Genomic DNA, 23,501 nt, shown 5'->3' on the forward strand with positions numbered 1-23,501 from the left:
GGATGTTTTCCGCTTGCCAAGTGGGTAAGTAATTCAACTGAATTACTCTCTCAAGTCGCTCCAGTTGAACCCCAAGAAGATACACCAAGAGAGCTTGGGAATACTACAGTAAGTGCTCGGGCTAACCTGGAATTCAACACAGGATAAATTCCAGTTCGGCTATTCGCTTCCAGAAGCATTACCAACTACTAAACGCACAATTTTATCTGAAATTGCTCGCTTGTTTGACCCACTGGGGTTTTTGGCACCGATCATCGTGAGAGCCAAGATGTTCATGCAGAAGCTCTGGCTGCAGAACTTTGACTGGAATGCTACGCTATCACCGTCGCTTCTTCAAGAATCGAATTTGTTTCGAGATGAACTACATCAGATCAAGAAGATTCAGATACCTCGCTGGAATCATGTGAAAAATGGTGTATCAATCGAATTACATGGATTCTCTGACGCTTCTTAATTCGCTATGGCTGCTGTAGTTTATCTAAAAGTTACTGACCAAGTGTCAACTGGGATTTTGTTCCTGGGAAACTTAACCCAGCTGACTGCGCTTCAAGAGGTATAACAGCAGCCAAACTAGAACAGCATTCGCTATGGTGGATGGGACCAAAGTGGCTCAGTCAATCAAAAGATAACTGGCCATCCTTTGATATCCCTACGCAGACGGTATCACATCTTGAAGAACGTCCAGGTCTGGGTTTTACCATCTTCAAGGCAGATTCACACCCGCTATACACGCTACTAGAAAATTTCTCTAAGTTGTCACCTTTACTTCGCACTCTTAAAATCTGTCTTCGTGCCATCGCTAAATTTAAAAAAGTGCCACAGTCCACACTGGACACACCACTCTCTACAGTTGACCTGGAACTCGCTAAGACTTTGCTGATCAAGTATACTCAAAGTCAGTACTACTCGCAAGAGCTGAAGCTATTGAAAGATGGTGATTTTCTACAGCGAAATCATCATCTCGCTAAATTGATTCCCTACGTCGACTACAACGGAGTACTCAGAGTCGGTGGTCGCTTAAAGAATTCGCTGCTGGATGATGAACAGAAAAATCCAGCCATTTTACCAAGGTCATCACGCTTAAGTACGCTATAGATAGATCATTCGCATCAAAGAACATTCAATCGTGCATTTCCGTTCGGTTCGGGAGTTGCCGAGCTCGCTACTGACTGAAGGTCAGAATAGTGCCGGGTCACTCGCTATTTGGGCCCGGCACATACAATTTCTAACTCAGGATCGTGTCAAGACGTCCTGAGAACCCGCTACAAGCTGACCAATCACAAAATTTGTTTTATATTGGTCAGCCTATGAGAGAGCTCGCTATCAACTGCTACCTGTTGGCGCGCTTTTAAGCCAATAGAAAAATTCGTTATATGCAGCAAGGCTGCCACGTTGACACCAAGCTCCACGACGACTCAACAACGCTACCATCTTTATTCATTCTACTACGTGTCTTCGCTACTTGCAACCTCGTGCTTGAACCGCTTCAGTAATTAATAACTTTTGTTATATTAAACTAAACCGCTACGCTGAATTATCCTCAATATTTAGTCAGTATATCAAGGCTGCTATTTATTGAGAATATATAAATTGTTCTTTCGCTAGTAATTAATTGTGAATTAATTTCCATGAACTTAACCGCTACTAACCACGTGCCAATTTGTACGTGAATAAAATATCTGAGTTTGCATTCGCTATCGCGTATTAATTTCTAGTTGCATTCGCTCTTGACTATAAGTTCTAATAATTTTTAAGTGTAAATAAGTGTCAATAAATCTATAATTTATTTATTGATAAAATCTGTGTAATTTGTAATTGTTTAATTAACCTCGCCTAAACCAGATCCAACTAGTTTATTCGCTCATTTTACAGTAAGATATTATTTATTATTATTTATCTTTTTTTTTTGTTTAAAATAACTAAGTGATTTTATTTTTCTTTTTGATTTATTTATGTACGCCAGTGGTCAAAACATTATTGAATTTTTATTATAATTATAAATTATTTAAAAAGAAAAAAGTTCATTATTTGAGTGTGGGTGAGAATAAAAATTCCGTATCTTTCTCTCTCTCATGAGCGTTGGGAGATAAAATGAAATAAAAATATTGTTACTATTTATTATTTAAGAAAATTCAACTGAGATAATAATTTCTTTCATTTAATATTAAAAATTAATATTATCAATTAAATTAAATTATATTATTATTTCTTAAATTGAGTATAAATAATTTCTTAAATTATATTATTATTTCTTGAATTGAGTATAAATAATTCGTTTTTATACTGAGATTATTGTGTGATAAATCTACCTCCAGTGGTTGAAATCTATAACGAATTGTAATTGTATTTTTGGTAATAACTAGGTATTATTGTTAGTAGTTTAAGAAAACTAAATATTGTGCGAAAAATTATTGTTTTTACTAATGTTTATATTATTAAAACTCGGAAACCAACAGCTGTCGGGGATAATTTAATATTTATTTTCCTCTGGATCTTTTCCTACGGTTTCATCTAATTTTTCCTAAATTTATTTATTATTTGTATGTAATTGACCATTATTTATCTACATTTTTTTTTTCCATCATTTATTCAATTTCTATTGTGTCCTTCGAGTCTTCATCCGCTTCGTCACAAATAGCTTGCTCGGATTTTCCCTCGTGAATTTCCCCTGAACGAGTTTTGTCCGTTTCGAATAAACGGTCTGGCGCCTCCGTGCACTAACCCAGCCTGAGGAGCTGGTTCAGGCACAACATTTATTATTTATTTTTCATTTTATTATAATTTACTTACAGTCCAAATTTATCATTTTATTCACAATTTGATTTTATCATTTGTTATCATTTACATTTATTTATATTTAATAAACATTATCACGCGTGGGCGACCGCATACTGGTATTGGACTGATCCGCGTCTTCGTCGCGGAAATTTGGTACAGTATACGTCATGAGACAGTATACGTTTGGGACAGTATTTGATACAGTATGGAAATTGGATGGTCGTAAAGTTTTTATGACCGTTGAGTTAATTAGAGGTTCAGCGCACACGTGCAAGTGTCCCGCTGCGTCGCAGCTATACATATTTTTGGGTACTACGCCCGTACACACACATACACACTCTCTTGTAAATGTATTGTAAATAGATGTACGCAGGTAATGTGGATGCAAAATGAGTATGCAGCTAGATGACGTAGTTGGGTTTGAGAATGGGCTCTGCCCTTTTGATGGAACGAGAGTGAAACAGGTATATTGTCCTATCTGTCGATCTTTGTCTATTTTTGGGTGCGGCTAGTACACCTTTTCATTAAAAGAAAAAGAAAAATGAATAGCGTTATTTTAGAAGTTAAATCACAATTCGTATGTATCAATCGTTACACTTTTCATACGGGAGTCCCGTGTGCGAGATAAATGCGGGTTCCTTTTTTATCCTGACAAGGTAATCGAGCTATGTATATTTTTTGTCTCTGTCTTTTAACTGCGAAATTCTGGAAGCACCGCTACTATTTTCATTGAGGTTTAGCGGCCGAAATTTTATTTATAGTGAAATAATAGGCGAGAAGGGAACAAAGTGGGCCCCTGGGGGCAAAGTGAGCCCCTTAAAATTTTCTATACGTCGATAAATTCGGATGAATAATAACCTCGCTTAAAAAAAATGATTCGGAGTAATTTAAAACAATTTAAAATGATTTAAAACAATTTGAATCATCTCATATATAGATATACACTTAACATGGAACAAATCATTTTTCTTAATCAGGGCTTAAACTTAAGATTATCGAAATTCCTTATATAATGAGGGTTAAGATAGACTGCCAAAACTGTGCATTAAATATAATTTAGGAGAGAGGAGGGCAAAGTGGACACCTTACGGAAAGTAATTATAATATCATTAATTTTTTTTTACGCGTTTACTTCTTTTCAGACCCTTGACCCTCGTTTCACTTCATTTATGCTGCGTCCAGTAAAATTGAAAAATCGATAATTAGAGGCAAAGTGGGCCCTTCAAAAAATTTCAGATTTGATATTTTTTATTCTTTACACATTTGATATTAGCTAATAACTATAAAACAATTGTATTATAATACTTAGAAAAATCGTTTTAATAATCTGCTGCGACATAACTTCAAAACGTAATTTTATTATCTTTAACTGTCATAATTTCCTGATTAAAAGTTGATTGTTGAGCTATTCAAAGTATTTATCAGACTGTGAAAATTGCCTTTGAAAACATTTTGTATTATTTTGCAATTTGTAAGAATAACAATTTTGTCAGAGACAAAAAATATACATAGCTCGATTACTTTTTCAGGATAAAGAAGGGATCTGCATTTATCTTGCACACGGGACTTATCAGCGTGAGCACACGGCCACTACTAGCACGCGTACACATGTTGGAAGTGGCCGTGTGCAGTGCCACTAGTCTATCAGTCAGCAGTGAGCCAACCCGGCTCCCGTACGTAGAACGTATGTAACATGCAAGTCACATGTGACACACAATTTTATACTCATTTACGTAATATAATGAACGTAAATGTGATGTTAATGTGACGTACATGTTTCATTGGTGATATAGCGGTAATGTAATTTAAATATCATATTTACATAACATAGAAAACATGAAAAAATACAAAATTTACAATGAGGTTTTATAACAGTAACCTCTAAGTGATATCATTTTCTATTTAATTATACAAAGAACTTTTATGCGCTAGAAATTATAATTGCTAGATTAAAAAAAAAATCATGAAGAAACAATGTAAGATATAATAATATGTGATTTATTGGCTGAAAAACATACATACTTGTTTTTTTATACGAAAGTATAATTTTTTTTTCATAAATATTTGAAAATCTCCAAGTTTTTATTTTTCTCAATGCTGAAATATTTTTTTTTGTTTTTTCAGTATCGTCCCACTCCGGCCAATACCAGACAAAAATGTATCCGTTGTACTGGTTACCTCAAATGTGCATTTAATTGGGGTATAATACGTGAATCATATGTATTCTTGGAGGAGCAATTTGCGCGCCCACAAATATCTTAGCGGTGGATACCTGAACTACCAAATAATTATTGTGCAGCAACTGCATGTTCTCACGTCAGATACATTATTAATTTTTTCCGCCTGCTTGTAAATAATAATTTAATAATTATTTTTAATGTTATTTATTTATATTTAATTTAATAGAAAAGAATAATAGCAATAAAAATTATAAAAACCGACTAAAATGTCTAATAATAAGATAAATATATTAATAACGATGAAAATAATCATTTCAATTGTTTATAAGCAAATGAAAATACAGATGTATACTTATATAAATAAAAAAAAACTTTTACTTCACCACTTTAAAATAGACCTCAGCACGTGTCAATGTCAAATATAGTTTCTTACATAAATTAAATGTAAAAATGTTAACTATAAAAAACACTTAATTTTTATGCATAACCCTTTTTATCACAATGCCGTAGAAATACGTACATCATTCTAAAGTCAAATTTTTTACATAAATGTGACGAAATTTTTCGATGTAAAATAAATATAACTATTTTTTATGTGAGAGTGATGTAATAGTATGAACATATCCGAAACATTACATTGTAATTTAAATGTGACGATAAAATGGAACCACCAAGATTATGTAACTTATAAGTCGATTTTGTTACGTAATTTTCAAACAATATCTAGAATGCTAAGCTAACGTTAATATGAGATATAAATATAACGTCATATTTAGGTCACTAATGTGATGTCAATCGGTTAGTAACACGCATGTATTCTTAATGTCACATTCACTTCACAAACTTGACGTACCATTTACATTACAATTTATATCAATAGAATGTAAAATGACTGTTAAATTTGTTACGCTACATATCCTCTAGATGTGATATCACTGTTACATTGGTGTTTTCACTGGGTTGTGATACTTCCTACTACGAGTAATGAATCCGCAAACTTACGTCAACGTTCACTAAAAGCTCTGTTTTCAACAATGAATGAAACATTTCCAGTTGAAATTGATTCAAACGTATATTACTACAATTAAAAAAACAACCATTCAATTATAATTAATTTTGATTGTATTTTAATTACTTATTATTTAAAGTAATAAACCATTTCGATTATGGTACAACTGTTCGTATTTTTGTATGTACATAAATATTACTTGGTTGTATTAATTTGTGATAACACAATATTTAGTACATATTTCAAAGCATGATAATCAGTTATTGATCATTCTACTTATCACTTAATATATTTTGTTTTGTCAGTTACATGGATATAACATTTAAAATATATATAAAAATTTTTTTTTAGTTTTCCGAGGAAAAATCAAAGAAAAAATCGGTCTGTCGGTTGACCCTGCGGGTCAGCCCCAAAACTTCCCGCTGTTTTCGACCTCAAAGAGCTCGAAAACATCAGTGTAGATATATTTTCGAGCTCTTCGAGCTCGAAAATGCTATCACATGCAATTGTTTTTTTATGATCTTTTCAAGCTCTAACAAGTTACCTGTTATGCTGAAGTTTGAAAATTTAAGAATCGAAAATCATCAATGAAGCGGTTTTTAAAATTTAGTTCCTGATTTTGTTCAGTAAAATAAGTGTATTGAGGCAGAAATCAATTTCGGGGATCAAAATCAAGATTTAAATAAATTTTGACTCATGTCAGAAATAATAAAATATGAAATATCCGATAAAAATATTAAAAACTACGTTTTATCGATTTTTTTGTTGATAATATGATTTAAACTAAAAACCAAGTTCGATGACATTATATGATCGAAAGAAACCATAAAAAAGATGAGTTGGTATGATATCAGGCACATTTTAGTACGTTATATTATGATTTATCCGGAAAAAATAACATAAAATGTTATTTTTTTAACTTTTCAACGCTGATATCTTTTGAACTAATCAATCGATTTTGATAGTTGACGTAGCAATCGGCGCGTTTTATTGAGTTCTAGAGCTGATTAAAATTTAAAATCGATCGCGTTAGTCGTTTCCAAAATATTTAGAAAAAACCGTTTTTCACCATTTCTTTCTCCCGCGATATCTCTCGAAGAAACCAACTGATTGAGATGGCTAAGGTGGCAATCGACGCGTTTTATCAAATTCTAGAGCTGATTAGATTTTGAAGTCGATTGTTCGAGTCGTTTCTGAGAAATCACTAAAAAACTAAAGAAAAAAATTTTTTTTTTTCGTAATTCGCCAATATTTTCGAGTCTATTCGATTAAATAATCTGAAATTTTCAGGAAAGTTGAAGGCCAACAAGCTCTTTCGATTGCTATCTCAACCATCCAAATCGATTCATTAGTTCAAAAGTTACAAAGAGTTTACATACATAAATACACACAAACACACATACATACATACACACACTCGGACATCATTCTGAAAATAGTCAGAATAGCTTCCTAGGACCTCAAAACGTCGACATCTGATGAAAACTCGATTTTCGAAAATCGGGGTGAAAACAATAACTTCCCGAAATTTTTGAAAATCGTCGATTTTCTTAGCGGGAAGTTAAAAAATTATTGATCCGGGCAGTAGTGAATACAGTCTAGATAACACACTGTACTGTCTGAAATTTTTCATTTACAGAAAGAACTCAGCACTATCTCAGAGAGTTGCCATTACTATATTGTTTTTTCCGTGTATGATATACATTTCTTAAAATGGAAATCTGTTAAACTATATTAAAAATAATTTCAACCATATATTTACCCGTAAAAATGAAACATATATGGCCATGCATGGCCATTTATATAAAAAATTTGAGCTGACTATTACAATTTATTATTAACAGGATGTTGTAATATAAAAAAATAGGAAATTTTTTGGATATCACTAAAAGAATATTGATGATTATATTTTGCTTTTTCGAAAGTGATGATATTCTTTCAATCTTACGTAGCACAACTAAACTTTGTTGTAACTATCGGTTGCATAGTCCCGAGTTCGAATCATACTGAAGCAAGTGCGGTCATTAGTAAGCCTAGTGTTTTTCCTTTGAATTAAAAATTTCCAATTCGATCAGGAATTCAATTATTCGTATATCTGATAATCTCTACGTCACCAAAATAATTAAAAAAAAAATTTTTTTCACGGCCATGTATCATTCATTTTTCACGGGTATATATAAACTGAATGATGTATTATGAAGTATACTCATTAGAGTGTCCCAAAAAAAAACATATATTTTTTTTTTACCTGTTATAAGTTCAATAGTAACTTTATACTATCAAAAAATCCGCACTTAATTTCAGCCAGATGTTTTTAAAATTGAGCTATCACAAAGGGGGGTGGGGGTCCCCTTTCATATTTAAAATACACGTTCAAATTTTTCATTTTACTTTTTCGTTGTTAAAACTATTAAACAAATTTTTTTTCATTTCACCTAGTATAATTTGTAGGAAATTAAATTCTCTACAAAAAAGTGCTGATGCATTATGTACCTCAATCGAACTAGAAAAAAGTGAAGTAGCTTCAAAGATCGACAAAAATTTAGTTTCCTCAGTGTTGAATTTTTTTTTAATATTTTTTATTTTTATTCTGTCGAAAATTTTTTTTTTTTCAAATTTTGACAAGCACGGTCTTGTAGGAAATTAAATTTCCTACAAAAAGTATCTGATATCATATATACGTCAAATGAATGAGAAAAAAGTTACTGAACTTTAAATGACAACGAAAAATGAAGTTCACTTTTCATTGACTTTTAAGTTCAAAAAACAAATATTTTTTAAACTTCATTTTTCGTTGTCATTAAAAGTTCAGTAACTTTTTTCTCATTCATTTAACGTATATATGATATCAGATACTTTTTGTAGGAAATTAAATTTCCTACAAGACCGTGCTTGTCAAAATTTGAAAAAAAAAATTTTTTTGATAGAATAAAAATAAAAAATAATAAAAAAAATTTTAACACTGAGGAAACTAAATTTTTGTCGATCTTTGAAGCCCCGTAACTTTTTTCCAGTTCGTTTGACGTACATAATGCATCAGCACTTTTTTGTAGAGAATTTAATTTCCTACAAAATTATCCTAGGTGGAATTTGAAAAAAAAAAAAAAAAAAGATTTTTCATAGTCTTAATGACGAAAAACTAAATTAAAAAATTTTTACGTGTATTTTAAATGGGAAAGGGGTCCCTTCTTGGTGATAGTTCAATTTTAAAGATATCTGGCTGAAATTTAGTGAGGATTTTTTTTATAATATTAAGTAACTTTTGAGCCCATGACAGATTAAACAAAAATGTTTGTTTTTTTTCGGGACACCCTAATGCTCATCAATATCAACAAAATATAATTATATTATATAAATAGTAATATATTTTAAAGCATATATGATTTCGCTGAATTATAAATACCCATATTATCAATATAATTCACAGTGTAATTTTTCAATACATAGTTGTTCCACTCGGGGTTTTTACAATTTTTTCTGCAAGTAAGTGTTTAAAATCAATAATTAGTCATTAACTCTGTTTATAACTAATAGTAAACAAACTTCTACTGTCTAATACCCTAGTAGCATTGTCTTAAACAAGTTACTTGACGAATGTCCTTCAGCAAGTTTCTTACAGAAAATTAAAATGAAATTTGAAGAAGATGGATTTCATGGGTACTTCATAATGATTTCATGGAAATGCATAATATTCTTGATAAAGGCTTATGGAAATTGGTACAAACACTCAGCCTTAATTCTTAAGTAATGTAGTTTCTATGTAACAATGTTTGATTAGAGTTGCTGCAGAATTTCTTCGATATCGTGTTTCTTTTTCTCCAAGTCACTTCAAGCTTTAAAACAATACCCATAGCAAACCCAGTACTCCACATTTAAATTTAAAGTGCTTCAAAGAAACGGCTCAGAAAGTAATGAAGAGGATAGCCACGTCTAAATATTTTAAGTAAATCTACACCAAATCTGAGCGGATGCATCTTAAGCAAGTTGTTCTTAAAAAATTATTACAGTAAATAGCTATTTCTAATATTAATAGTAATATCCAGTATCAATTATTATAAATTAGCTTTACAGTATTTTATTTGAATAGTTACATAGTCATATAATAAATTTTTATAATCACACCTATGACTTATGTTAAGTAAATAATTCATCTATCAAGTTATTTTTCAAAACAATCAAAATAAATTTATAAGTTCGCTCTTTTCCCAGAAACACTTTTTAGCTTTCCTGCCTTTCGTAATTCTGCTGTTAATCTCTGGGCAAGGTCAACGTTGACTTGAGAAAAGTTTCTAACAGCACGTTCGATAATAAAAGTTGAAGCTTTTGAAAGGTTTGCAACCACATTACTTACAAATCGAGTCTTTGCGTCAGCATCAAGTACTTTACGCCAGAAGGTTGTAGCTTGGCCAAAATTATCTTCATTAACAGGCTCGTAACGGTCTGCATCACCGAAGATGCCAAATGGCGGAGATTGTACATCAGGGTGTACTTCGGGTCCCTTGAAGCTGTTAGGATAATAGTTTGGAGCTCCATTCTGATCATATATCGTCATCGTACCATCACGCTCATAGTTCATCGCTGATATAATCTGTATTAAAGAAGAAATATTTGTATTACGTGCATATGAAGAAGAACTTTTAGTTTGTATGGAATATTTATTACTTTGAAAGGACAGTTAACAGGAATTTGAAGATGATTCGGTCCAAGACGATGTCTCTGAGTGTCTCCATAAGAGAAAAGACGACCCTGGAGTAATTTATCTGGGCTTGGTTCAATACCGGGTACCAAATTTCCGGGATTAAATGCCAACTGTTCGACCTCAGCAAAATAATTAGTCGGATTTTTATTTAATACAAGTTTTCCAACGGGAATAAGAGGAAACTCTTTGTGGGGCCATACCTATTTTACAATTTAATCAAATTTTAATTTCATATCGTGATTCGTATTATAAAAGTGAAAAATAAAATAAACCCGACAATCACCTTAGTCGCATCAAACGGATTCCAACGGAATTTGTCAGCCTGTTGCTCAGACATAACTTGAATGTAAAATGTCCATGAAGGAAATTTTTTCTCAGCAATAGCATTGAATAAATCTCTGATACCATAATCTGGATCGTGTGAACTTATTTCTGCCGCTTTTTTATCATCGAGGTTTTTAATACCTTGGTCGGTCTGATAAGTAAATATTAAATATATTAATAATTATATAGAAATAACGGAATACTTTACTTGTTATAAGATTACTCGTGTTATGTCCAATTAATTTTTTTTCATTAATTTATTTTATAAATAAATTTACGCAACTCCTCTTTACAAAAGCACGCGAAAACGCAGCGTCAGTTTTACCACCATTTATGCGTATGAAAGTAGCACGACGATTTTTGCAATAACGATTGACGAATAAATAAAAACTTGTCGTCATTTTCCACCAATCACAACAATTTAATTACTCCCATCAAAAGTTTTTAAATAGCCTGAGCACCATGGCTCAGGGCCTTAGTTGTTGATCAAATTTTCAGATCTCGAGTCCTACGATCCGCGTAATACGGGGTCGTGGTTGTTGATCAGATCTTTAAATTTCGAGTCCTAAGGTCCGCGTAAACGGCGTCTTAATAAAAGGTACTAGGCCGATATCATATCGTGTAGCGGTATTATTTTGTTAACAGCGGTTTATCTTATATTTAGATTCAGTTAAGTTGTAATTTGATAAAGGTACTAGGCCGATATTTTCATATCGTGTAGCGGTATTATTTTGTTATTTACAATGATTATAAAATTCAGTCTGGCTCGATCGAATGGTGACACAAAAAGCAAGTGTAATTATTTTCCGATCTCGGGTTGAGATAATCTGCGCATAGAAAGCCATAAGGCTAAATAAAGATGCATATATTAAAAATAATTAAAAATAATAATCAATTAAATGGTTTTACATCTTTTATAAGTGAAATCCATTGTAACAATGATAGTGTATAAGTGCTGTAATTGAAAAGTTGAACAAAAAGACAAAAGATCACAATCTTAACCTAGTGAGTTCATTTGAAAATAGCACATAAGACTTTATCCTACATCCCCAGCCGCGTCCATTCAACCAAATCCTTCCGGAGGAGGCCGAGTGAGCTGCAAAGTTCTGGAGGGATAAAAGCCTGCCGTGTTAGAAAAAAGAATCAGCTAAAGGTAAGTGAGTTTTTGTTTGAAGGCTGATATCTCAAAAAGTTATCGTACGAATCTCAAAAAAATGCAAATTAAAGCTGATTAAATTTGCTAACCGGCCCATGCATTGGTTTAACTGAAAAAATTTTTTGCACCCCGTGGACTCTCTCGAAAAAAAAAAATTTTTTAAATTTTTGTCTTGCGGTATTTCTTATGTTTGCGCAATGGCTGAAGGTATAAAAAAATTGGTAAAAATGCGTCGAAACTAGATATTTCAAGCTACGAAATGCCTTTTTTTATTTTTCGATACAATTATTTTTCACGAAGTTACAGCCTTACAAAAATCACTGAAAAATTTCTAAAATTTTTCTGTTCCTTTAATTTATGGCATGAGTGAATATTTTAGCTATTCAGAATATGCGTTTTATACGTATTTTATCGATATTTGTATATTTTTTATTCATTTTTAATATATTTTTTTTATATGAAAAATGTATTTTTTTTTATATTTTAACATCTATTTTATTAATTTCTTTATTTTAATGTATAAGATACAAGAGTACCTTTTAACATTTTTGCCTTTAAATCGCAAACTGCTTACATATTTTGCGGATGTGGCATGACTTGTGCTTATACTGTACTGCATCATGACGGTGATGCCCTACTACCTCCCTTGTGCAATGTAGATGCAGTAGTTAGGAAAACCACAGAGAAAACCTAGCTAGTACACTTTTGGTTTGGGTGAAGCTCCAATGATCGATACAATTCCCATTTTACCGATCACTGGATCTTTATCCTACGTCTGACGATAAGAGACCTCCATTCGAACCCGACGTGTGGCTAAACGGTCATCCAGCCAAGTAGTGATCAGGCTTGATGCTACTTAACTTCGGTGATCGCCCGAGCCACGCGCGTACCGAACGGCTGCCTCTGCCGCTATTATTTTTTTAATAATTTTTTTCCATGGGAAATAAAAGACCTAACTCCACTATGTATTAGTAATTTTTTTTATAATTAATATGTTTCAAAACTTCCCTTTGGAATGATATTCACTCCTGGGGATTAAAAGAATGGAACATCATTTACTCCACGTTCACTCCGTATTCATTCCACGTTTACTGTACAAATTTTTTACAATGTAAGCATAGTAGTTAATCATATAGAAAAAATGAGTAACATATGACCATACATGGTCATATATAGAGCCTATATACTTTTCGAACAATTTTATACATATCCCAAGTGGCCAGGTTCGATTTTTGTTAGATTTTAGTTGCCCGTTCCAAGTCAACTTTTTGTTATTTCAAAATGTTAATAAGATGATGACATAAAGTTTTTTTGAAAAAGATAACTCTGAAAAGTTATCTTAAAGTTATCATAAAAAAGTTAACAAAATATAATATGGAAAAATTATCAAAATGTTACCATAAAATGTAGCGATAAATGTTGACTTTTTAGGGATAAATAATAGTTATCAATTTAATGTTGATAATTTGTTATCCCAAAAATGTTACATATATGTTGACTTTTTAGTATTATTTAAAAGATAGCATTCTTTTGTTAACATTTTTCCAACAATTTTGGGTTAACATTTCGCTGTTATTATAGTATTCTATTTTGTTATCAAATTTTTAACATTTAGATGTTTTCACATTCAAAAGTCGGTAATCTCTGTACAAGCCACCATTTTAGATATATAAACGCTCGAGAGTGATGCGAACAATATAACCTGATATTATTTTGTCTTTAAAATACTGTGGTATCATTTTTAATATAATTTATAACTATTGATTAACAATACTCAACGGTTGATAAACGTCAAATTTTTATTTATAATCATGGAAAATTTTCGACACCGGAAACGAAAACCGCTTGATTTGCTTGGAATACGACAACTATCATTAAAATATTACAGAAAGACATGATACGGAAAGCTAGTGGTCGCTATGTACAAAAAGCCACTCGTTTCGCATTGGAATCATTCATTTCTGATGAGTTGGTGAAACAAGTGACATGGTCCGGATTACACGGTGAGATTAAAATCTCAGCATGTTTTTTCGTAGAAATCATTAATGGTATGTGAGCAATGAATTATATCGTAAGATCATTTATTTACTCTAGAAATTCTAGCAATAACTTACTTTCTGAAGCCTTTGACTGATCTTTCTACTGCCAAAATAAAATAATTTAGGTACTCATAGATAAAATATAATATATACAACTAAACAAACTATTATATGAATGTTATATTTAATTTATTATGTTCATCTATTTTTATTTATTTTTTTCTGTTTTAGAAATTTTACTAAGCACTGATGCTGTTACAGAACCTGATGTTGAACATCAAATTCAAGCCTGGTTTCAACGTGGTAGTGACGTAGCCAATAAAAATATCGATCTTACAAATGGTCCGACAAAAAGCAAAAAGTTGCCAAATAATTTTTAGTTACAGGTCTTTTATATTTACAAGTTATTTTAAAAAAACTTGTTTTTTAATAGCATAAAGTTTTCCTTTCTCTGAGTCTAAATTAATGAACTCGAAACATAAAAGTAAGTTTATCAAATAAAAATAAAACAATAAGTTAGTGTCACCAGTGCTAGTCACAAAAACTAGTCCTAACATTAAACTTATAATTATGATTACTATTATTATTATTAATTTAAAACCTATGTTTGTAACTAGAACTAATTAGAATAAAGTGAAAAATAATTTAATAATTTTCCAATTGTAGTACAAAAAATTCTGGGCATCGGTTGGCCCTGCAGGCCAGCCCCGGAACTTCCCGCTGTTCTAAGAGCTCGAAAACATTAGGATGAATATATTTTCGAGCTTAAAAATACCTTTGTTTTCCTTTTTTTATGAGTCTTCCAAGCCCAAAAGGTTTACGTATTATATTAAAATTGAAAAATTTAGAATTCAAGATAATTAATAAATAAGCGTTTTTTACATATTTATTCACAATTATGTTTAATAATTAGCTCAAAAATAAGTTTAAGTGATACGTTGTATCTATATCGTGGTACGAGTGAACATGATGATTTTTAAGCAGTCACTTTACATAAAGAAAAACATATCAGTTTTGAGTTGTGCTGTTCAGTAATTATGATGTCATTCAATGAAAAAAGCAGATACAGATTTTACATTTATTATTCCGTCAACGATATCTCTCGACTAGATTATCTGATTGGGACGTTCTTGGCAGCAATCGAATGCTGTTATCGAGTTCTAGAACTGATTCGATTGTGGAATTGATCGATTCGATAGTCTCCAAAATATTCACGAAAAACGAAAAAAAACTAATTTTTTTTCAATCTTTCGTCGACGATATCTCTCGAACGGATTAACTGATTGAGGCGTTTGAGGTGGCAATCGGCGCGTTTTATTGTTCTATTGTTGATTAGATTTTGAAATTGATCGATCTGACAATTTTCAAAATATCCAAAAAAAACGAAAAAAAAAATTTTTTTTTCGTATTTCTTAAATATCTCAGAGCCTTTTTGACTAAATGATCTAAAGTTTTCTGAAAATCTAAGTTCAGAAAGAATCTTTTAAATGCCGCAAGAAACATTTCAATCGGTTCATTCATTAAAAAGATTTGAGAGGTTTACAACCACACACACACACACACACGCGCGCGGGCGCGCACACATACACATGTACTCGAACATCCTTATGAAAATTGTCAGAATAGCTTCCAAGGTCCTCAAAACGTCGACATCTGATGAAAACTCGATTTTCGAAAATCGGGGTGAAACCAATAATTTCTTAAATTTTAAAAAATTTACAATTTTTTTTAGCGGGAAGTCAAAATAGTGCCTGACATAGAATAAACCATTTGTGTTGTACAAAAAATTTAATAAATTTAAGCATTCCAACTATAAAAAATAGTATATTTCTCACAATAAACTGCGAGTGATTACAATTTACAAATAAATATAAACATAATTTTAAAAATATTCGGTCATGAAATAAATATTTGTTTGTTGTTGTTTAGTTGATTCAAAATATTAAACAAGAAAAAATAAATATTTTATTTCATGATTGAATATTTTTAAAATTGATGTTCGTTTATTTGTAAATTATAAAAATTCCCGCGGTTTATTCCATCCCTAACCTCTAATGACCCTTAGAATTGTAAACATTAAGTCAACTAAAATAAGGCTACTTTGTTAAATTAAAGTCAACTTTTTTCCATCAAATTTGTTGCCAATAAAAAGGTAACAATTTGTTTTTTTTTCTGGTAACATAAAACACATTGTGATTTGTTAACAAAAAGTTGGAAAATGTTAACTTTAAGTTATGAAAATGTCAATAAATAGTTAACAATTTGTCTCCAAAAAGTGATCTTTTTCAGACAGAAAAAAGTTGACTTTTTGCTAGACATTAGTAGTGATATTTGTTGAAAAAAATTTGCCTTTTTACGTCGCCAAGTATGTGTTTACAATTTTTAGTTAACTTTTTCGATACGAATAAGTTAACATTTGGCCACTTGGAATATAACTATATAACCAAAATTACACATTACTTTTCATATAAATTTTCAATTATAGTTTGCTGTTTTAAAAGTGATGTATTCTTTCAATGTCATATAGCGCAAGTAAACAGTGGTCACTGTCGGTAGCGTAGCCTAGTCGTTAATGCGTCGGTCTTTCGTTCGTTAGGTTTCGGGTTCAAATCCCACTAAAGCATGTGCGGTTAATTGACAATTCTAGCGTTTTTTTTTTCGAAATAAAAAATTTGTACTAGATTAGAAAGTGAAAAAAAAAAAAAAGATGTATAGAAAGTGAGTGAATCTTTTTTTTTTAATTTAGTTGAAATTTCTATACATAGCCATGTCTATATTGGAAATTTTAATATATAATACACTTATCCCGGATAATTAAATAACTATTTGATGAATACAATTATTTTTATTCTATGCAATGAAACAGAGTAATAAAAATAACAATAGTTTAAATCCTCGTCTCTGAAGTCAGTCATTTTTAAGCTTCATTAACGGCCATTTTTAGGCCTAACGAGTCTCGGCCTTTTTTTGGCCTAGCGAGTTTCGGCCTCGTGCTCACTACTAAAAACTTTTTTTTGCCAATTTTCGGCCGAGAAGAAAAATTATTTTTTGTTCACTTTGAAATATTTTCCCCCGGGAGTTAACAAAAAAATATTAAAAAGTAGGGAATTTTTTTTTTTTTTTAACAAAGAATTACGAAACTGATTCAACAAAAGTATGAATTTATTATTCCTGCAAGTAAAGAGTTCCCTGATAAAGAATTTTTATTGCTAAGGAAGCACAATGAAAACCTCGAAAACTATGATTTACTATTTAGCTAATAACATGACAAGTTTAATTATAAAACTATATTTTTTTAATTTTCTATGATTTATGGGTATGATTTTTTACTTTTTCGAATACTCTGTTTTTCCAATTTATCGGATTAATTGCAACACTTGATCTACTGTTAAAATTTCATACTTGCGATATAATAACTAAAAAATCTTACCTTGTAATGAAATTTACACCAGACAAACTCGTTTTCCTTATTGACAAGTTTGAAAGTATTTGCGCCAAATCCATGCATATGACGATAACCATCCGGAATGCCACGATCGCCGAATAAAAACATGAGCTGGTGAGTTGATTCAGGACGGAGTGAAAGAAAATCCCAAAACATATCATTATCCTTCAGAAAAGTTACCGGATTTCTTTTTTGTACGTGAATAAGACTCGGAAATAGTAATGAATCTTTTACAAGAAGTAGTGGAGTGTTATTTCCAACAAGATCCCATATTCCTTCCTCGGTGTAAAATTTAAGAGCAAACCCTCTAGAATCTCTACAATCAAAGAATTGTAAATCAAGTTTTTTGTATTTTCAAGTAAAGACGTAATTTATGATAGAAACATATGAAAAACATTGGTCGGATTGATTCTGATGACGATTGAAAAATGCTGCAAAGACGAAAATATAACGTATAGTTATTGAAACATTTATCCTGACCTGAAATCTCAGTTCGTTTATAAATAGGGCCGAATAAGGCATGCCAAATTCCTAGTTTGCACTAAATGAGGTGAATCACAGAAATACCGCACGCCGAAATCCCTGCTTAATTAGGAAAACCTAATTCAGTACAGATTTAGAAACCGAACTATCACCTGAAAACTGCAGCCTATTTGTTGCCCTCCATAACTGACGCCTGCGCTCTTTAAACCTTTCTCAAAAACTTGATTCCCGTAGTTGACAATAAAATGATCCAAAATAGTGCTAAAACCAAAGCCAAGTGCGCAGTCGTGTTGAAGATAACGAGGCAAATTTAAATAATAAAACAGAGAGAACGTAATTTAAATTTCCCGGTTACAACCATATTACGAAAAAGCGATAATACGTTCTAACTATCGAGAAAAATTAAAATATCGGGATTTCAAAAAATTTTTAAAATATGATTCGTAGGAGATAAAATGGTCTATAAAAAAAGTCCTATGACATTTGTTTCAAGTATAATAGTTTCACCAAAAAATTTCCCGCTGTGCAAAACGAAGCTGCCGTTTCCCGCTTCCGTCGAGGAGAAATAGTATGTTACACACCTACGGCAGTAAAATAAGAAATGTCTTAGATCACATGCAATTGTTGGCCGGGGCGAAGTCTTAAGATCGTAAAAAGAATAAAATAGAAATTACAATTCTAAAACTACATTTATTCTTACTTTTATTTTTCTATTTACTTTCGAATAAAATAAATATTACAGTGCTGCCTCTGTTATAATACGGCGTAAGTTATAAAAATTACGATGTTACATATGGAAATCGGCAATATATGACCGCGTATGACTGGATATGACCATATTTAATTAAATTAAAAATAACAGATTGTTTTATTCTTTTTTTAATTTTTTGTTTAATCATTTTAGTGATGCAGAGATTATTAGATATGCGAATAATTAAATATCTAATCGCATTAGAAATTTTTAATTCAGAGAAAAAACGCTACACTTATCAACGACCACACGGACATTAGTGGGATTCGAACCCGGGGCCCTACGTACGAAAGACTGACGGTTTAACGACTAGGCTACGCTACCGACAGTAACTACTGACTTTAGTTGTACCCTACATAAGATCGAATGAATACATTCACTTTTACAGTCATATCAAGCTGTTCAGCCTGAATTCGTACTTGAAAAATTATTAAGTAGCGGATTGTTCAGGCTAAGAATAAGTTCAAAGTTCAAGCTAGTTCCAAGCTGAACAGCCTAACAGCTTGTTCAGCTTGAATTCAGTGTTTTTCTTATATTTCAGCAGGTTATTCAGTTTCAATTCAAGCTAAATTTTTGTTAAGAAGCAGTTTATTCAGCTTAAAAATAAGCTCAAAGCTTAAGCTAGTTTTGAAATTAATAACCTACAGGTTATTCAGCTTGAATTCAGTGTCTTTTTTATGCTAGGGTAGGCTGTTCAGTTTTGAAACAGCCTGAAAATTTTACGTCAGTTAGCAACTTAAGCTCGTTCAGGTTGAATCCAGCTTTAATTTAATTTCAGTAGCAGGCTGAACAGTTTAATTTAAGGCTCAATTAAGAGCAGTCAGTTTAAATTAAGGTTCAATTTAGCGCATTCAATTTCATTTAAGGTCCATTTCAGCGTAGTCAGTTTGAAATAATGCTGAAACTTTTCGATTCGGCATAATTCCTTAAACCTATATCCTTATTGTACATTCACATTCCTCTACAATTTCTATCCTTCCATGCTTTTCAAATTCCTTCCTTCATCCTTCACACTCCAGGCAACAAGAGAAAAAGAACCTTTCAAGAAAAAACTTTTGCCTTTTCACTCTCTTACACACATTCCTTGACCTCCGTTTCCGTTGCTCTTTCTCTAACTATCCTTCCCTCCTCCCCTCAACCTTTCCAGTTCCTTAAACCACTTTTTCCCTTGCCACTCCTCGCCTATTACTTCCTTCCTCATCTCCTGCCAGCCTTTCTCTACCCCGAATCCCGAACAAACCTCCCACACATGTTCCCATGTCTTTTCCTTGTACCCAGATACCCTACATATCTTTTCCTCCTCTTTTCCCCAATACCTACCTCCATTCATTCCATCCCCCAATCTGAACTTCGCCACCCTCCATCTCTCTTCCTTCCAGCCCCTCTTCAAATACCCCGGAATCCCTATCCCCTTAATAAACTTATATTCTTTATTTCCCTTCGACTCCCTAATTTTTTCCCATCTATTCTTCCACTGCCTTTTCCTATCCACTTTCATTAACCTTTCCCCTCTCATTTCCCTCTCCCCCCATTTCTCCTCGACCTCTACTACGTCCCATCTTCTCTTCTCATAATAGTCCTTTTTCTCACCCTCCCACCCTTCTAACCCTTTTCCCGCTTTCACTCTTTTCCTCATTTCTAACCTACATCTCCGCGCCAGATCTCCTCCTTTTCCTTCCTCTATTCTTTTCTCATAACCCCGCGCTCTCATTTCTGTTCTTACTATCAACTCATCTCTACTTAGCTCTTTTCTGATCATATATTCCGGAACCCTCCTCGAGACCCCTAGCACTCATCTCAAGTACCTCTCCTGCAGTTTTTCCACCTCCTCCCTCTTTTCCCTTCACCAAATCTCCACCCCGTAACTCATCACTGACCACACTAATTTTTCAAACAACCATATCCTTCTCCTCCAGTCGTTCCTGAACCTTCTTTTCTCTATTCCCCATATCTGCCCTAACACACTTGCTCCTTTCCTCACTCTCTCTCTAACATGTTCCTCCTATCCCCTATTTGCCTTCAATGCGTACCCTAAATACACATACCTTTTCACTTCCTCTATCTCCTCTCCCAACTATCTCCATCTCATTTTCCTATACCTGCCCCCACCTATCCTACACCTCATGATTTTTGTCTTTCCTGTATTTACTTCTAACCCTTTTCCTTCTATATGGGTGATTCCATTCTAACTGTGATGTCAATGTCCTATATTATTTGTTCGCACAGGTCATTAATTAATAATCAATCAATGAAATGTTCGTGTTAATTGGATAATGATAAACATATTTCAACAATATTATTCTATTATATAACTTGCCACTCAGAGAAAACTTAGAATATATCACCTGAATGTCAGTACCGTGTCATGTCCATTTCTAGAATTTACTTATAAATTGTTAATTCCTTTTGTCACAATAAATGATTTAAACTAATTACCTCATAAATTCTAAAGTTTATGATCTAACCGAAAAAAATTGACACACTTTCTGTTTAAAGTATTGAATTAGCATTGAATTCCGGTTTCATTTCTTTGGTCTCTAAATTTTAACAAATTTTTTAATTTGAATTTGTGTGACTCGAACGCAATGTTCGTTGAGATTTATGAAACGTCAAGTGAACTATCTTGAAAGTACGTCACCTGAGTAATATTTGCAAACACTGAGTGCCAAATAAAAAAGTGCCAAAAGTTCGTGTCATGTTAGAACATAATTTTAAAAAGGTATGTCATAAATTTTCTTGTCGATACCGTGGTATTGATAAACTTCATTAATTATTAATTTTTTCTGAAGAAAATATTAAATTCATGTACTTAATACCAGTCGAAACTTTACAGTAAATGGATATTATCAAATACATAACCAAATAATTACAGCTGACCCGGCAGACTTCGTACTGCCTCAATCAATTGTAGAGCAAAATAAAAAAATCAACTCTGTTTAAGTTCCCACTATATAAAATTGATATATTACCGTACGATGGATGGTGTGGCTCAATAAGTTATAGATCAAATTGAACGGAATATAGTATAGTGCCGGATAGCTCAACTGGTAGAGCACTCGGTGCGATACCGACATGGTCTGAGTTCGATTCCCAGTTCGGGCTATCTATATTTTTCTCAATTTATCTATAAATTGTCTTATTAAGAAGGTTTGCATGATTTAGGTTTCCACTATATATTAAATTGGTGTAATACCATACGATGGACGGTGTGGCTCAATAAGTTATTTTGAACCTCTGATTTTTTTATCTTTCAGCATAGGTTGAAAGAGGCCTTCATGATTTTTTTCAAATTTTTTCCTCCAACCGTTTTCGAAATATCGAATTTTAAAGAATGAAGAGATTTTTCTATCAAATGCCTGTAACTTCGTGAAAAAAGGGTTAAACAAAATTTTTAAAGAGTCAAAAACTGATTGTTTCTAGATTTCTTTTCGATAAAAAATATCAAAAAAATTTTTGAATCACGCTTCTGTTGAAATTTTAACTTTTAAATATAAATTGTCGATTTACAAAAAACACGTACTGATCGATTTCCCTCATAATTTTTTCACAGCAAACTGTCACCTATTCTACAACTTTTCCAGCTATGCTCATAATGGGACAACGATGGAATTTATTTTTTTATTGATTTTTTAAATTTCATATTCCACTTTATTTTTAAGAAAAATGTCTTAAAATAATAGCATGCTCGGAATTTACTGTTAATAATTATCTGACACACAGCTATCATCAAAATTTTCTTCCACAGTAAAATTATTACTAATTAATTAATAAATAATAATTTGATTAATAATTATTTTTTTTTGTCGCCTGCCGAAAGTAAAACAAAAGAAATAATATCGCGAAGCCGACCAAGTTGTTATTATATTTTGAGGCTATTCAATTTGGTCGGGTTCGCGATCACTTTTTTTTAGTTTCGGAACGCGACATTAAACCCTCCAACGACGTATTCTGTGCTCCAACGCACACACGCACACTATTTTGATAGATATAATTGAATTTGAACTTTGTTCAGCGGTAAGAAAGTGTAAATTTACTTTTTGACGTTAGGAACACATCTACATTTCTTAGATAACAGTGAGTGCTTGTAATTTAATATGAACTTTATATAATAGCAATAAAGCTCAAATTGATTCTACGTTTTAGTTAGAAAACGTTTGTATGTGAAAAAGAAAAGGGCTGTTTTTAGGGTTTTCACGACAATTATTCGATTATTTCTCGCCGTAAGAACCATCCTTGGACTTCAACGAACATTTTAAAAAAAGAATTGGCCAAATTGGTCCAGGCGTTGTTGAGTTATGCGCTTACCAACACATTTTGCGATTCATTTTTATATTATAGATGAAAATGTCTGTATCGTGTTTGTCAGTACCATATAAAACAATAACAAAAATAGTATATAGTTATAATAATTAGTTATAAAATTATTTTAATCATTAATTGTAATTCTTCTTCAATACAGATGGCACTAATACTTTGTGCTAGAAAGCTACCTGATACAAGTGACAATGAATTTATTCAATGTTTATTAATTTAATTAATTAATTTATTTTTTCGTAAATTCTATAAATTACATTATAGTTGCTATAAACTACAAAGTCAATCGTTATAATTGTTATTTATCATTATTAATGTGTTGA

At 32.0% G+C, this 23,501-nt stretch overlaps 1 protein-coding gene across 1 annotated transcript in view; it reads right to left on the minus strand.

Annotated features, from left to right (window-relative positions):
- Positions 1-10,121: 10,121 nt before the first annotated feature.
- The window catches only part of LOC103578479 (catalase-like), a 74,664-nt gene continuing 61,284 nt past the window's right edge, over positions 10,122-23,501 (minus strand). The window contains exons 4-7 of the mRNA XM_014439742.2: positions 17,616-17,946; positions 10,950-11,141; positions 10,630-10,866; positions 10,122-10,555 (exon numbers count right to left, since the gene is read on the minus strand). Of these exons, the coding sequence (XP_014295228.1) occupies positions 10,154-10,555; positions 10,630-10,866; positions 10,950-11,141; positions 17,616-17,946 (1,162 nt within the window). The 3' untranslated portion in view covers positions 10,122-10,153. The remainder of the gene's footprint in view (positions 10,556-10,629; positions 10,867-10,949; positions 11,142-17,615; positions 17,947-23,501) is intronic.

Source organism: Microplitis demolitor, chromosome 1 (assembly GCF_026212275.2).
Source record: "Microplitis demolitor isolate Queensland-Clemson2020A chromosome 1, iyMicDemo2.1a, whole genome shotgun sequence".
In the NCBI taxonomy this organism is placed as follows: Eukaryota; Metazoa; Arthropoda; class Insecta; order Hymenoptera; family Braconidae; genus Microplitis; species Microplitis demolitor.